This window comes from Haliotis asinina, chromosome 14, assembly GCF_037392515.1.
Source record: "Haliotis asinina isolate JCU_RB_2024 chromosome 14, JCU_Hal_asi_v2, whole genome shotgun sequence".
NCBI classification, from domain to species: Eukaryota; Metazoa; Mollusca; class Gastropoda; order Lepetellida; family Haliotidae; genus Haliotis; species Haliotis asinina.
The window spans coordinates 40,409,703-40,425,062 of record NC_090293.1 but is presented as its reverse complement, the minus strand read 5'-3'; the positions used below and the strand labels follow the sequence as shown (position 1 = coordinate 40,425,062).

Below are 15,360 nucleotides of genomic sequence, written 5' to 3'. Positions count from 1 at the left end.
AGAGTCCATATAGGCTCTCATTTGGCATTAGGATTTTTCTCTTTGTATCTACAAATTTCTCTTTTTTGTGCGGCAGTAATTTCCCATCGTTTTACGCTTAGGGGCAGGACTTGCCATTGTGACTGACATGTGTCAAGTGCAGCTGATCTCATTTTGACTCAATCGGTATTTTATACAGCAGGGAAACATGACAGGTATTACTCAAACTAAACAAAAGTGAAACCTATTAACTGATTAAAATCACAAACTAATGACATGCTCAACTCAGAAGTGTCACCTCAGTTAACAGTTACAATTGAAGTCAGCCTATGAAGACCAGCGCTAATCACAGGTGCTCATGAGGTAAGGCGATTATCCGAACCTCTTTGATGTACCACCGGATTAACAAAGCAAAACCATGTGTAACTAGCTAATCTGTTACCGCTAATTAAAGTCCAGATACGGAAACTGAAGCATCGGAATAATGAATCAATAAGTAATGAGTTTATATAGTAAACAAGATTGGTTACAGCCAGCTACTGTTCGGATATCACAGGAATCAGATTGCCGGGGTCCGGACTAACGCGGCCTGACTGTATACAGAAAGTTTTGTATAAATAAGTATATTGCATTAGCGTGCCACAACAACTAACTGGTTGCCCAACTTTATATTGCTAACTCTGTAAGAGTTAGTAACATTGAAGTTTTTATAATGTCCTCATGGGTAGTCCCAGGTTTGATCTCCTGTTACTCTTTAAGGATGTTATCCAGGTGCGTGGAATGCGGTTAAGTGTAACCAGCTTTGCCGGGATGGATTCTATTGGTCACATTGTCCGGGTTTTGCTGATGGTACACCGCCCATTGCTTGGTAATGAGCTCATTTTCATCGATGGTATGCAACCAGTAATGAAACGGCAGGACGGGCGTGAATCCCACATATGTGGCCTGCTCTGTTGCTGGGTGTTTCCAGACGTTTTTACTGGTGGCTTGACTGGGTCCTGGTTTAGACATCTTGGTGGGGCTGATCTTCTGCCAGTAGTCTGGGGCGTCAAGCTGGAAGCCGTGGATGCGGCAGATATGTTCCAGTTTGTGTTTACGAATGTAGTTTTTGGCGTGTGAGGGCATCCTTCTGTGAGAATTTTGTAGGACAAACCATGCTAGTGTATGGCGTTTTCTCCATGTAGGGTGATTATGTCGTCAGCCGTTTGTGACATCACATTGTGACGTCAAGGTTTGTTCTGTATTTGTTATCGGGGGCGTTGGTGGTTTACCGATATCATCGTTTGGGTAACGTTGCATAGTGAGTGAGTGTCTGCTGTGTTTAGGACTGGGTGCCGTGTTTGTCCATAAGGATTGTGACTGTTAGTATCAGAAATAAACAGTAGATAAGGCAAAAGGGATATGTCAGGCTACAATCCTGTCATTGAGTCCTTGCGTTTGGAACGTATGGAGCTCAAATATCCACTTTAGTTGAAGAGATCTTCATTTTTTCATGGTTGTCTCAGAGTCCAGACTGTCTTTGAGTTGGGTTATGATTTGGAATTGTAGATCATTTTTGCCATGATGTTCTGAATTGAAGTGATTTGCAACCGGTTTGTCGCGCTTGTGCATGATATCAGCATAGTGTTCTGTTAATCAGATTCTGAAACATCTTTTGGTTTCACCTACATATTGTTTCTTGCAGCGTTTGTAAGTGAGGAGGTATACTACATTACGGGATTGGTTGATGTAGCTTTTCGTTTTGAAGGCCTTTTTGATGACGGAACTGGTGAAAGTGTCACTGTTGCTTAATATTTTGCAGATTTTGCAATTCGCTTTGTCGCACAAATCGTCGACGAAATTGACTGTCTGTCCACTGATTTGTGGTAGTTGTCTGGGATAGGTCAAAGTGACTTTGACTAAGTGATCCTTAAGAGTTTTATTTTTGCGGTAAGCAGCAATATGTGGTGAGGGGAAAGTGTCAAGGCAGATGTCTGAGCCACTTAATAGGTGACAATGGTATTGAGTTCCATGTTCATGGGATTATGGTTGCTAACTAGAACCATTCTGTTGTTTTTACGCGGTTCTTTTAGTAAGATAAGAGAGACTTCCTATCCTTTAAGTCGGACCTGGTTTTGTTTTGTTGTATATATTTCTTTGGGTACCCTCGTTTTCCTGAAAAAGACTTTCAGGTCTGTGTAACTAAGACTTTTGTTACCGTGTGTCGGTGTTGGGCAGAAAGATAAGCCTTTGTTGAGTAGGCATTATGTACAGTCAGTGGGCCACATGGTGAGCAGTCTTTATCATTATGCCCAGACAGAGCCATGAAAGTATATCTCCAACGAATAAAAACAAGGCGACAACATTTCAAGCGCCTATTCATCCCATTATCTAACACTGCCTCAGTATGAATGAGAGCTGTTATACTGAGGGACTACAAAGCAGCAGGACTTGAACCTCCATGACCTTCCAATCCACACAGATTGAGAGCCTTGGTGTCGACATTTGCTCCATGTGGAAACTGCTCACTAACAACTGTAATGGAGGGCTGCTTTTGGGAATTAAATCCAGTGTTTGCCAACAACTACCCACTGGACAGCACCAAGGGAGACATCACTGGCATTCGCCAATATGGACCACTTGTTGTCACACAACTAAGGGTTCCACAAAGACGTTGAGTTTCACTCACCCTTTAATCATGTGACGTGTTGAGACCAAGACACTCTGCAGAGTATACTTATGTGGCAGTCAACAGAATCCAGCATGGCCTGATCCACCGCCGTTTCTGTCAGATTCTGTAAGCATAATAAGAATGAATCAGGTGAAGGGAAAATATGTAATTTCTGAATAAAACTGATATTTTATACTTATGGCATCAAGCCCTCCTAACCGCCCCTTTCAGGAATTTGGAGAGAGTGACAAACAAGGCTGGTCATGTGACCATATTGGCAGGAAAGGGATTTTTCCGGTGCGTGAGTGTATTGTACATCTGCTTCTGTTAGAAGGGAACTTCAAGAGATTTCAAGTGTTCCACTATCTTCACGTAGAGGGAGTATATAAGCATAATAAGCCGTATTCAGGATAAGTATATGATATCAATTTTATTCTGAAAATTACATAGTTCTTCAATGTTAGAAATGCCATATTGGCATCAGAATATGAAGGAGGGTCTGTCATCATCATCATCACATACAGAGTCAGCTCTGGACATTCTGTCACGCTGACCTGAAACAAATGAGTTCGCTATACACTGATTTCAAAGTGAGCACTGCTAATTGGCAGTGACTGATTGATTTTTGTTCAGTTCACTATTCACACCTTTAATTAGTGTTAACAAGGACTCCCAGGGATTGCAGATCAGTTTGCTGTGTTCATTAAGTTCCCTATAGACAATTCGTTATATACAGGGGTTTATTCGGGATTAATAAACAGTTTTGCTATAGCTGTCAGTTTGTTATATTTGTGTTCGCTATAAAAGTATTCTGCTGTAATGAGATGCATATATAGTATTCCCAGAAATTATTGAGAATCATGTTGCGTCATGTAACTCATTACGTTTATGAACTTCTGGCGTTTTACTTACATAAACATGTTGAAACATCATCCTTTTACAGTCTCAGTCTTGTTTTAGTACTTTGTTAGACCTCCTCGCTCAGCAATGCATGCCTGAATACACCTAGGCACACTACCCATCAAAGTTTGTAGGTAATCGTGTGACAGGGTATCCCAATATTGGACCACCTCGGCCTTCATATCTTCAATATTTCTCAGTCCCTTTTGGTTTATTCTGTCCTTCATGACTCCCCACACATTCTCAATTGGGTTTAGGTCTGGGCTGTAACTGGGCCAGTCTAAAACTTGAACATTTTCGCCCGACAACCACTGTTTTGTGAAGCGCGCAGTGGGTTTTGGGTCATTATCATGCTGGAAAATCCAATCATCTTCATACAATGTTTATGCTATCGGAAGAAGGTGACCATTTAGAATGTCAACGTATCTTTCTTTTGTCAAGTTTCCTGTGAAAACACACAATGGCGTCACTCCGCGAGCCGATATGCCACCCCACATGTGAAACTTCGGGCTAAGTTTTGGTCGCTGGTAGATAGGTTTGACAGTATCTTTGGTCCAAATTTTCACACAATCAGGGAAAAGCCAAACAGAACTTTCATCCGAAAAGAAAACGTTATCCCAATCTTGATTTTCATGAGCCCGACACCAGTTTAAACGTTTTTCCTTTTGTGCATCTTTCATCAACGGCGAGGGAATTCCACGTTTTTTCACCCAATTAAGTCTCTGTAATTCCTGCCTAACTGTTTCATTGCATACCTGAGGACTTCCTCTGCTAATCATTTCATTTCTGATGTTCTCAACACTTTTCAATTTGCCCCTACTCACAATCTGCCCAAGTCTTCGGCGATCCACAACACTGAATTTCCTAGGCCGACCTGCCCCTGCTTTGTGCTCTATCCCGGTTCCTGTTTGAATATTCTTCAAAGTTCTGTATACTGTAGACAGAGGAATACCACGTCTACAAGCTAACACTTTAGCATCAGCCTCACCCCTTTCAAAATCATCTAGAATGAGCTTTCTTTTCTCTCTTGCTGTAAATTCTGCCATGTCATCACAGGAAGCTGTGTGCTCAGACAAGGGAGATAACTCTTGACGTAATGAGCTGCCTTCTAAGCCTTCAAGAGTTGTCTCCTTTATTTAGTATGCTTAGTGCATAGTGAAAGCCCTTTTTCCAATCTTAGCATCATTACAAAAAAAACAACGATTTTCTCAATAATTTCTGGGAACACTGTAATGTTTTTAGACAGGGCATGACTGCAATGCTCGGCTGTGGCTGTGAATCACTGAACATCCAACGTTCAACACGTTTGGCACATTGGATTTCCACTTCTTACCTTTTGTACCTTCCGCAGCAGCTGTGTGGCCTTTCTACATCAACAGGAGGAAGACTTCTTTAACACAAGCATGCAGGCGCTGTAGATTTTGACCGCAGACTTTTGAGTGGATTCTGCTGAAATGTGCAATCATTTCCACCCAAGAAGTTCATCTTTAGTGGACTCAGTACATTCCACATCCACTTGTAGTCTACATTGTAAGACATCTTAATACAGGTCATTTGGTGCGTAATCCATAATGTGACAACTGTTTTGTGAAATACATTTCAATGTTCTGTGTTTCTGTTTGTTGCAGATTTTACATATGAACGTCTGGATGGGTCTGTCAGAGGGGAAGAAAGGTTTCTCTCTGTCCGGAATTTCAATGAGAATGATGAAACCTTTGTCTTTCTTCTCAGCACAAAAGCAGGTCAGCTATTTTTTCTATTTTGTAAAGTTGTAATCTGTTAAGTTCATACAAACTGCAGGATGCATGCTGTTATGTCTTGCAAACCTCAGCTACCTCATCACTACGTGTTGTTCAGGTGGTCAAGGGATTAACCTGACAGCTGCTGATACCGTTATCTTCGTGGACAGTGATTTCAACCCACAAAATGACCTTCAAGCTGCTGCTAGAGCTCACAGGATTGGACAAACAAGGTGTGTTGTGTCAGACTTCTTCATCATCTGAAGCATCAATATATGTATGTCTCTTCCAAGATCTTTGGAATCAAAGCCTCTAGTCCTCTTTACAGATGATGGCCCTACTGGCACATGGTGTATTTCTATTTCTAAGTTTGCAACATGTTTTCCATTAAACAAGGACTTTTATAGTAGTTGGTCATGTGCGCTGACAACCTGTCTATGACAAAGCAATCAGAGCACCCTTTAGGGGAACATTTGTGCTAAGGACCTTCACTCCAAAAAATCCAAAGGAAGGAAGAGTTCTTCAACAGCAGTAGAGGTTGAGGGTATGCAGGCCAGGGCATTGGAAAAAAAACCCTTCTTCCCCTACTCCCTCTTCTTCTGCACAATTGTCCAAAAAATTTGCACCAATAGCAAGTCTGATTTTTTTTTGTCAGTTGTATCGGGCCTGGTCCTTCAGGTTTCATACAGTTGCCGACCAGTGCACCAGGTCCTTGAGTGCTGGCACCACTAGTTACTACCATGCCTACTAGCTTACAGGGTAATTCTGTCGCAGCAGGTGATTCCCTTGGCCTCAGTTACAAGGTTTGGCCTTGTGCCTAGGGTCAGTCGAGCTGGGCAACTTAGTGCTCCTCGATCCTTTATCTTTGTCCTTGGTTCTTTCCTGCATGATTTGGGAGGTCTTGATGCAGGAGGTCTCTCCCTACTGGAGGAGCATGAGAAGGAAGCCATGGATGAGGATAGGTGTCAGGAGCAGTCAGGGGAAGTTAACTTCTTGCTCTTTTCATCCCTATGTCAAGTGCTCAGTTGGATTGCTACTGGAAACAACAGTTGACGTGTTCATGAGCTAAACATTCACAAGACACTTGAAGCATATATTAAGTGGACAGCATCTATCTGTAAAGATAAACCCTTGCGGTAGCAAAGCTGGTCATCCAGCAAACACAAACCTTATTGAGATGGCTTGTTTCAACCATATGTATGGGGTATATGAACCTAACACTTTGATTATCAGAGGAAAAACTATTGGTGGTATAAGGTAAACATGGTTGTAAAATATCTGCATAATTAAGTGGTGAATGTATTCTATAATCGCACCAAGGAATCATTATTATTATTTTTATTATTATAGGATATTTATATAACACACATATCCATGCTCAACGCACTGGTATTTGTTTCCCTTGATCATTGGATGCCTGTATTAGTGCCACAACTCTTGCTGCCACTAGGTGCACCAAGTTTCTTGTGGCTCTCTCAGCCTAACGAGGGACCCAATTCACAGTTAGATGGACTGGGACACATTGTTGTCCAAGTTTACTGCACATTGCTGTACCTGCAGCTAGGTGTATGCACGTATTCATGTGGCCACCATCTGGTCATATACCATATTCGTGGGTTCTTTAAGTGCTCAGGGTTGTGTACTGTACACTAGGGGTTGTGACAACACTGAAAGAGTCTGCACACAAAGCTGACTCCAAGGTTTTTGCAACCGGTAACAGGTGGGCTCGATCCCGACACCTCAACCTCGCTGGATCACTAGCCTGGCGCTTTAGCCAGCTCGCACACCATGCCCCTTCATCAGTCATACAAACCTGCAGAGGTTCTTGATTCTTTGGAGAAAGTCCTCCTTGAGGTACAGCAACGTGCCTGCCCTCATTCTGTCTGACTAGTTCAGCATGAAAAGTGAGGCGTGAGGTTGAAGGCCATAGTTAAATGCTCTTGGCTGTAGGGGGGCCCTGAGGTGCACTGTAGGGGTGGTCTCAGAAGACAAAAACATATGTTTAGTTTTGTAAATATTTTCTTATAATACAGTTACAAGTGTTGTAGGTTTTAAAATGGACATTTTAATGCTTAAGGAGGACTTTTTTCAAAGAATAATGAACGTCTACAAGTTTGATTTTTGGCACATCCACAGATTTCAGGGATTTTGGTTTAATTTATAACGTTTTTGAGGTAAATGTAAATCAGCAATAAAAGACACACCCCTACACAAGCCCCTTGGCTAGCTTTTCAGCATTTTTTGTGATCTGCTGTTCTCACGTCTGTATGCTACTTTATGTAGTGTTACACCATGTACAATGATGCTTACCACTGCAGGCCTGTGAAGGTGATCAGACTGATTGGTCAGAACACGGTGGAGGAGATTATTCTAGCAAAAGCAGAGCAGAAGTTGAAACTGACTGACAAAGTGATAGAGAGTGGTCAGTTCACAGCTGGTGGGAAGCACTTACTGTTTGCAGACAACAAACAACAGGTAGCAAATACTGGGACATCTTAGTTTTTGTCTGTTTGAACTTAAAAGTTCACCATAGTTAGTTACTCCTTTATCTGATTTTTCAAGCAATGACAGAAGTGTTGAAGTTCTAGGTCAAGATTGATGGTGGTTTTGACGTGATTGAATTCAGAAATATATTTGAACCACAGCCTACTCACAATCAGAAATATATTTGAACCACACCCTGCTCACAATCAGAAATATATACAAATCAACTGCCTACTCACATATAAAAATGTATTGAAAACAGCTGGCAACTCACATTCAGAAATATATTCAGAACAGCTGCCTACTCATATTCAGAACAGCTGCCTACTCATATTCAGAACAGCTGCCTACTCATATTCAGAACAGCTGCCTACTCATATTCAGAAAATTATTCAGAACAGCTGTCTACTCACTTTGAAAATAGCTTTGTGCTGCTTTATGCTGACAATCAGAAATGTGTGACCAATTTACCAACATTTTCTCAACTATATCCTTGTTATTTGAAGGTAGTGTGCCACCCAAAATGCAATGTTTTTGTCCAGGACTGAGTCCTGACTGTGGATTAAACAGAGGTCAGAATGATATGACAGGTTTGATTTGACCTGTGGTGTGTTGTCTTGTGGTCAAGTAATCTGTGACCTGTGCACTTTGGTCTGTGATCTGTGATCTCTCATCTGTATCAGCTTCAAGATGTACTGAGGTTCGGTGTAGACAAGCTGCTGAATGCCGATGAGGAGGACAGCAGTGATGTAGACCTGGAAAAGTACCTGGGAGCTACCGTTGATGGGGTATGGCAGCTGGAAGAAAAGGTGGAGGATGAAGAGGACCAGACAGGGGAGGTAATTCTGAACACAAGCTCTGGTGATAAATGATTGCAGTGCCTAGTGTCCTTTAGTAACTATTATCCCAGTGCATAGATCACTGCTCAGGATCAACTACTGGATTGCAAACCGTCATCTTACAAATGGGATGTTGCTGAGTGTGGAGTTACACAACAAGCAAAGGAACATTTAGTGTTTAAGGTATGGTCTTGCTATGTTATACAGGACATGATGGGTGATGATGCTCCCCAGAGCATGTATGTGTTTGAAGGCACAGACTACTCGAGGGATACCACAGCAGCTGACAGGAAGGCTGTTGAAGACCTTCTTGAAGGTTAGTTGGTTAGGTTTACTTTTACACCTTGTATTTACATTGAGCAGACTCTCATTTGATGTAACAAGCCTTGATGTTTGTAACTTGAGTGTGAGAGAATGCAACGTAAATTCTGATATCAGCTTCCTAATACGTATTAGTGGAAGAATACTGCGCAGTGTATCAGGAAATCTTAAAGCTGCCTATGTTTTCTTCTTAGCGGAGCTCATTGTACAGTCTGACATTGCATCTGGGGAGAGAACTTTACGCATCAAGAAGGAGAAAAGTCTCCTTGGTCCATTGCCTGTGCTCCAGCGCAAGGCCCGAAAACAGCTGACCCCCCAAGAGCTTGAGGAGCGCAAGAGGAGGGTAGGGACCATTTGTTGTGTGTACAGACCGTGTATATGTCTAGATCAGGTTGGATGTTATTTTGTTATTATTATTATGATTTATTATGCTATTAGTTGTGTTAATAATGCTAGAAATAATCCCATGAACATTTATCTCAGTATGATAAATGTACAAATGTATAGTCTTCCCTGTAAATAAACTTCATTTTCAAGTTGGGTGTCAGGAATTGTTGGTATTGTTCCTATGAATAGATATTTCTTACAGAGGAAGGAAGCTGCAGAGAAGCGTGCAAAACTGGCAGAGGAACAAGAGATACGACGAGCTCAGGAGCAGCGCAAGAAGAGGTAAGATGACTTAACCCACTGGATGCCACAAGGACATATATATCCTTCCTCTTTAATTCTTTCTTTGAAGTCCAATAGAATACTAAATATATCACGCACACAAATACACTTCACATATTCGAATTTTGATGGAAATTTCCTGTTTCTTGATACCATCCACTATTATCTCAGGCAAAGCTATAGTTCCTCAGATAACTTTTCAAAATACACTTGAGGAACACCAAAATGCACTTGCTGCCATACTGGATACATCCTCGATATCTCCAGGTATACGTTCCGACAAGTCTCTACTATACCCTTGATGCATCTATGGCTCTGCCCGATAAATTTATTACCCACCTTGGCTGGCGTTTTATCCAATCAGGTGTATACGCTGAATAGTTGAGCGAACCAATCACAACTCACGTTCGCTTTTTAAATTATCTAACCGATTAAGCTTGGCAACGCAAACCACGCAGAGGTTCTCTGAAAGAGGTAAAAGGAGTCCTTGCTTATATGTTTTTAAAGTTTCGGACCTATAAATTTGTCTGTATGATTTTAAAAAAAATCCTTCGCAAACCTTCGCAGTTGCAACCGCTACCTTTGTTGACACTGGCAAGCTCAACCATAACGACGACCTAGCTGATTGGCTACTGAGAGAATGTGAAGCCATGAAAGGGAGGTAATAAAATTCTCGGGCTGACCCGTAGATGCGTTCAGGGTATAGTAGAGACTTGTCGGAATGTATACCCTGGAGATATCGAGGATGTACTGGATAGTGTTTACAAAATATCAATTCTCAAAGGCTGGTATTGAGACAACTATTACATCACATATATATTTCATATTCAGCTGCAACAAATGCATCATTGGATTCCTCATACATCTTGGAAACAACTTACAAATGGTCTTTGTCACCAATACCAGATGTCTAGATAAAACGAAACAAAAGGTATTGGGTGTGAAAAGGAACGCTTTGCTCAAATGACTGCGCTTGTTTGAAACAGAAAAATTTCGATTTTTCACTACATAGTATTTTCAGGAATTTTCCGACATCCAGCAGTCTAATTATTGCTTTCAATAGCTCAATACGTTTAGAATACAGAGGAGGAGAGTATCATAGCAAGAAATAGCAAATTAAAAATAGATACATGTCAATGATCTGATAATTCATAAGAAACTGTCAAAGTTTCCATGGAGCATGACACAATGACTGATGCAAAATCATGTGGAATGACAACGATACTTATCAGCATTGCTGGCTTCGTCTGTTATTTACAATGTAAATTATAAAAACATATAACAATACACAGATAGTCAGAATCATTCGGATTACTTACATCTCTATTTATGTACAAACAATCCCTGAATCAAGGGAAGAGTCCTCACAAAATCCAGTGAAGCCTTGTCAGCGAAGTTGCCATTTTTACAGAAATCAGTCCTCAGTAGTGATGTTACACGCCAACATTGTTTGCACATAGTAGGCAATTTCTTTCAGGTGAAGGTCAGTTGAACAAGAGTAAGCACAATTATCCTATCATTCCGATTACACTTACGGTATTATGATGTATATTTTGCGTTTGGTTCCAATATGTTTTCATTAACTAATTTCAGTACCTACATTTAGCCTTGTTCAGCATCATGTCATACGTGCATAGGGTATGTGTTTTTATTCTTTGAAGTTTTTGATTGTTTGAATAATATTTACATACGAAATTGACACATTTACTAATTTAGTGTAGTATACCACATTGTAAGCCTTTACACAAATGTTAGATGATCACATGTAGCCATTACTGCAACATGTGCTTTAGTTCCTGTGATGTACAATATTCAATACATTGGGAGTAGCATTGCAGTCTCATATGAACAGGTTAATAAACAGCGACTTACTTCAAGCATATAAGTAAAACCGATAATATCAATTGAAAATGATTTGTACATTTAATGAAATTTATACGCAAGTATATTTATAGGAATTGTCTTGTTCATTGAATTTGTTGAAGTCGTTTTATAGACAAAACAATTATGAATATTGATTGACCAGGTGCGAGTTTGTCAAAAGGGTTTTATGAGTCATTATCAGTGTTTTCAATAATATGATAAATTCAAATTTGACTGAAACATATTGTAATGGCAGGATATCTAACTCAAACAATATTTATACGAAAATTGTTTAAAAATATATAAGCCAGGTCATGTCTTAATCTGGACTAACTTAAGTCCATATTCTAATAGTTGCATACTTAAAAAGGCGACCTTTTTGTACCTTATTCACTCAATATTCAGGTGCTCTGAAATAATATTTTTCATTTTTGTTAAATTGATGTCAAACAGGTATGCATGATACTCACAATAAGACATGCAGTTAAACCATTTAATTGTTGATATATTCAGTACACTATTTCAATGGTAAAACCATTAAATTTATGTTTAGTCAAAAGAGTGTTGAATTCTGCCATAACAGCGTAGACCTTTTAAAGAGTTAATGGAAATTAGGTGAGATATATGCTAATCAGCAAACCAATGTCATATTTTTCCGACATAAAAAAATGCACAAAACATGCCATGACATCAACTGAAATGTCATATTATTATCAGTCATTTCATTACATTTGAAGATGTGACTGTTACTCTTTTAATAATGATGCAAAATTTGTCAAAATACATCTACACAAACAGGAGAAATGGGAATCTGAGAACTAGCTTATGTATTGGATAGGGCCATCAAACTCCATGCTTTCTCATGTAGTACACTGGCATCTTTTCTTATAAAATGTGAAACTACCAAATGATAACTGCTCACACCGGGCACCTTTGTATGCATGTTTGGTTCACCATGAACAAAATATAGTGTCCGTATCCACAGCAAATTCTTTCCATGTGATCTGAGTTACATTGGCCTAGTGCTAAGCATAGCGGAGTTATGCCCCCTTATCTTTATATGTGCATGACCTCTCTGTCAATGTTTGACGTCATAGAAGCTAATCCATTTTTGACATTTATTGCAGTCATTTTTAATGTTGTGCATATAACGTAATGCACTAGCACAAATCCATTTTACATATACAGTCGAACCCCATTGTCTCGAACTCGGTTGAGACGAATTCTCGGATGTGTCGAACTGACATCTCGGTCCCTGTCGATTTCCTTATATTTATCATTATTTTTACCCTGATGTGTCGAACTAGATGTGTCGAATTCCCGGTTGTGTCGAACTCATTTTAGGGTCCCCAAAAGCTCTAACAAGTACAAATTTACCCTTTTGTCTCGAACTGTCAAAGCTGGTTGTTGCAACTGAAAACTTCAGTCGCGCAAACGGAATTCATCCTCATAAACGTGCTACCTAAAGATCAAAAGTAACGATTAACGGACTCAACAATCAAGTGACATGTTTAACTACGCATCTATACACACATTGTCAGCACACTTACCAACTGAACTTTATTCAAACAATTAACCATAATTAAGTTGTTACCAGTGACACGTTGATCACGGACTAGGATATCTCTGAACAAACAATGGCGCATGTTGTTGTCATGTGACAGTCTATGTTAGCGGTCATGTGATTTCCTTGAAAATACAAAATGAGAAGTAGGGAAAACGGAGTTGGATTATCTAAATTGATGTTTTGTTTTGGGTTTAGTATTTAAGGTGTAGGATCATTTTTTTAACCAGTACGGTTAGTAACATGGCAGAGCAATTCAGCGAAGGACCCGGGGGGATGTGATGCCATGCCCGAACACCAAACAGACTGTAATTTCGGATTTTTTTAAGAGATAAATTCCCCACATGTACATGTATGTACATTATTATTTCGTTTTTTGAACTATACAGCTTTTATACCGACTGAAAATGAATTAGTGCTGTCAACTAAATGGGATCGCTTGTGAGTTTGTTAAATTATTCTTGTTCTTGAATTGATTTACATTTGTATATGTTGTAATTTAAAGATCAATACTGCCGTAAACGTTTATTGCAAAGATATATTGTTCGTATGTGTATCCTACTGCAAAATAACGATGTGTTAAGCACCGGGGTCGTGTTGGTTCTTGGTCTTTTCAGTGCTGACGGATGTGTCGAACACTCGGATAAGTCGAACTTTCCCCTTGGACCCGACGAGTTCGACACAACGGGGTTTGACTGTACATAAGTCGTACAGATATCAAGCTGTATTTCCTTCACTCACACTTTACATAAAGACAGTCCAGCTTATAATGTGTAGTCAGTGACAGTACACCTGATGTGTACACAGTGACAGTACACATGATATGTACACAGTGACAGTACACTGCAAATGTGTACACAGTGACAGTACATTGGAAGTGTACACAGTGACAGTACACTGGAAATGTGTACACAGCGACAGTACATTGGAAGTGTACACAGTGACAGTACACTGGAAATGTACACAGTCACAGTACACCTGATGTGTACACAGTGACAGTACACTGGAAGTGCACACAGTCACAGTGCACCTGATGTGTACACAGTGACTGTACATTGGAAGTGCACACAGTCACAGTACACTGGAGGTGTACACAGTGACAGTACATTGGAAGTGTACACAGTGACAGTACACCTGATGTGTACACAGCTACAGTACACCTAATGTGTACGCTGTGGCAGTACACTGGAAGTGTACACAGTGACAGTACACTGGAAGTGTACACAGCGACAGTGCATTGGAAGTGTACACAGTGACAGTACACTGGAAATGTACACAGTCACAGTACACCTGATGTGTACACAGTGACAGTACACTGGAAGTGCACACAGTCACAGTACACCTGATGTGTACACAGTGACAGTACATTGGAAGTGCACACAGTCACAGTACACTGGAGGTGTACACAGTGACAGTACATTGGAAGTGTACACAGTGACAGTACACCTGATGTGTACACAGCTACAGTACACCTGATGTGTACGCTGTGGCAGTACACTGGAAGTGTACACAGTGACAGTACACTGGAAGTGTACACAGTGACAGTACATTGGAAGTGTACACAGTGACAGTACACTGAGGTGTACACAGTGACAGTACACTGGAAGTGCACACAGTCACAGTACACTGGAGGTGTACATGGTGACAGTACACCTGATGTGTACACAGTGACACTACATTGGAAGTGTACACAGTGACAGTACACTGGAAATGTGTACACAGTGACAGTACATTGGAAGTGTACACAGTGACAGTACATTGGAAGTGTACACAGTGACAGTACACTGGAAATGTACACAGTCACAGTACACTGGAGGTGTACACAGTGACAGTACATTGGAAGTGTACACAGTGACAGTACACCTGATGTGTACACAGCTACAGTACACCTGATGTGTACGCTGTGGCAGTACACTGGAAGTGTACACAGTGACAGTACACTGGAAGTGTACACAGTGACAGTACATTGGAAGTGTACACAGTGACAGTACACTGGAAATGTACACAGTGACAGTACACCTGGTGTGTACACAGTGACAGTACACCTGATGTGTACACAGTGACAGTACACTGGAAGTGCACACAGTCACAGTACACCTGATGTGTACACAGTGACAGTACACTGGAAGTGTACACAGTCACAGTATACCTGATGTGTACACAGTCACAGTACACCTGATGTGTGCACAGTAACAGTACACTGGAAGTGTACACAGTGATAAGTAAACTGGAAGTGTACACAGTGACAGTACACCTGATGTGTACACAGTCACAGTACACCTGATGTGTACACAGTAACAGTACACTGCAGGTGTACACAGTGATAAGTAAACTGGAAGTGTACACAGTGAC

The 15,360-nt window shown here is 40.6% G+C and overlaps 1 protein-coding gene across 1 annotated transcript in view; it reads left to right on the top strand.

Moving 5' to 3' along the window:
- Window positions 1–15,360, top strand: part of LOC137261752 (chromodomain-helicase-DNA-binding protein 1-like) — a 43,743-nt gene that overhangs the window by 17,210 nt on the left and 11,173 nt on the right. The window contains exons 10-16 of the mRNA XM_067799537.1: window positions 5,158–5,271; window positions 5,387–5,501; window positions 7,587–7,743; window positions 8,436–8,591; window positions 8,799–8,907; window positions 9,107–9,255; window positions 9,502–9,581. Coding sequence (XP_067655638.1) covers window positions 5,158–5,271; window positions 5,387–5,501; window positions 7,587–7,743; window positions 8,436–8,591; window positions 8,799–8,907; window positions 9,107–9,255; window positions 9,502–9,581 — 880 coding nt within the window. The remainder of the gene's footprint in view (window positions 1–5,157; window positions 5,272–5,386; window positions 5,502–7,586; window positions 7,744–8,435; window positions 8,592–8,798; window positions 8,908–9,106; window positions 9,256–9,501; window positions 9,582–15,360) is intronic.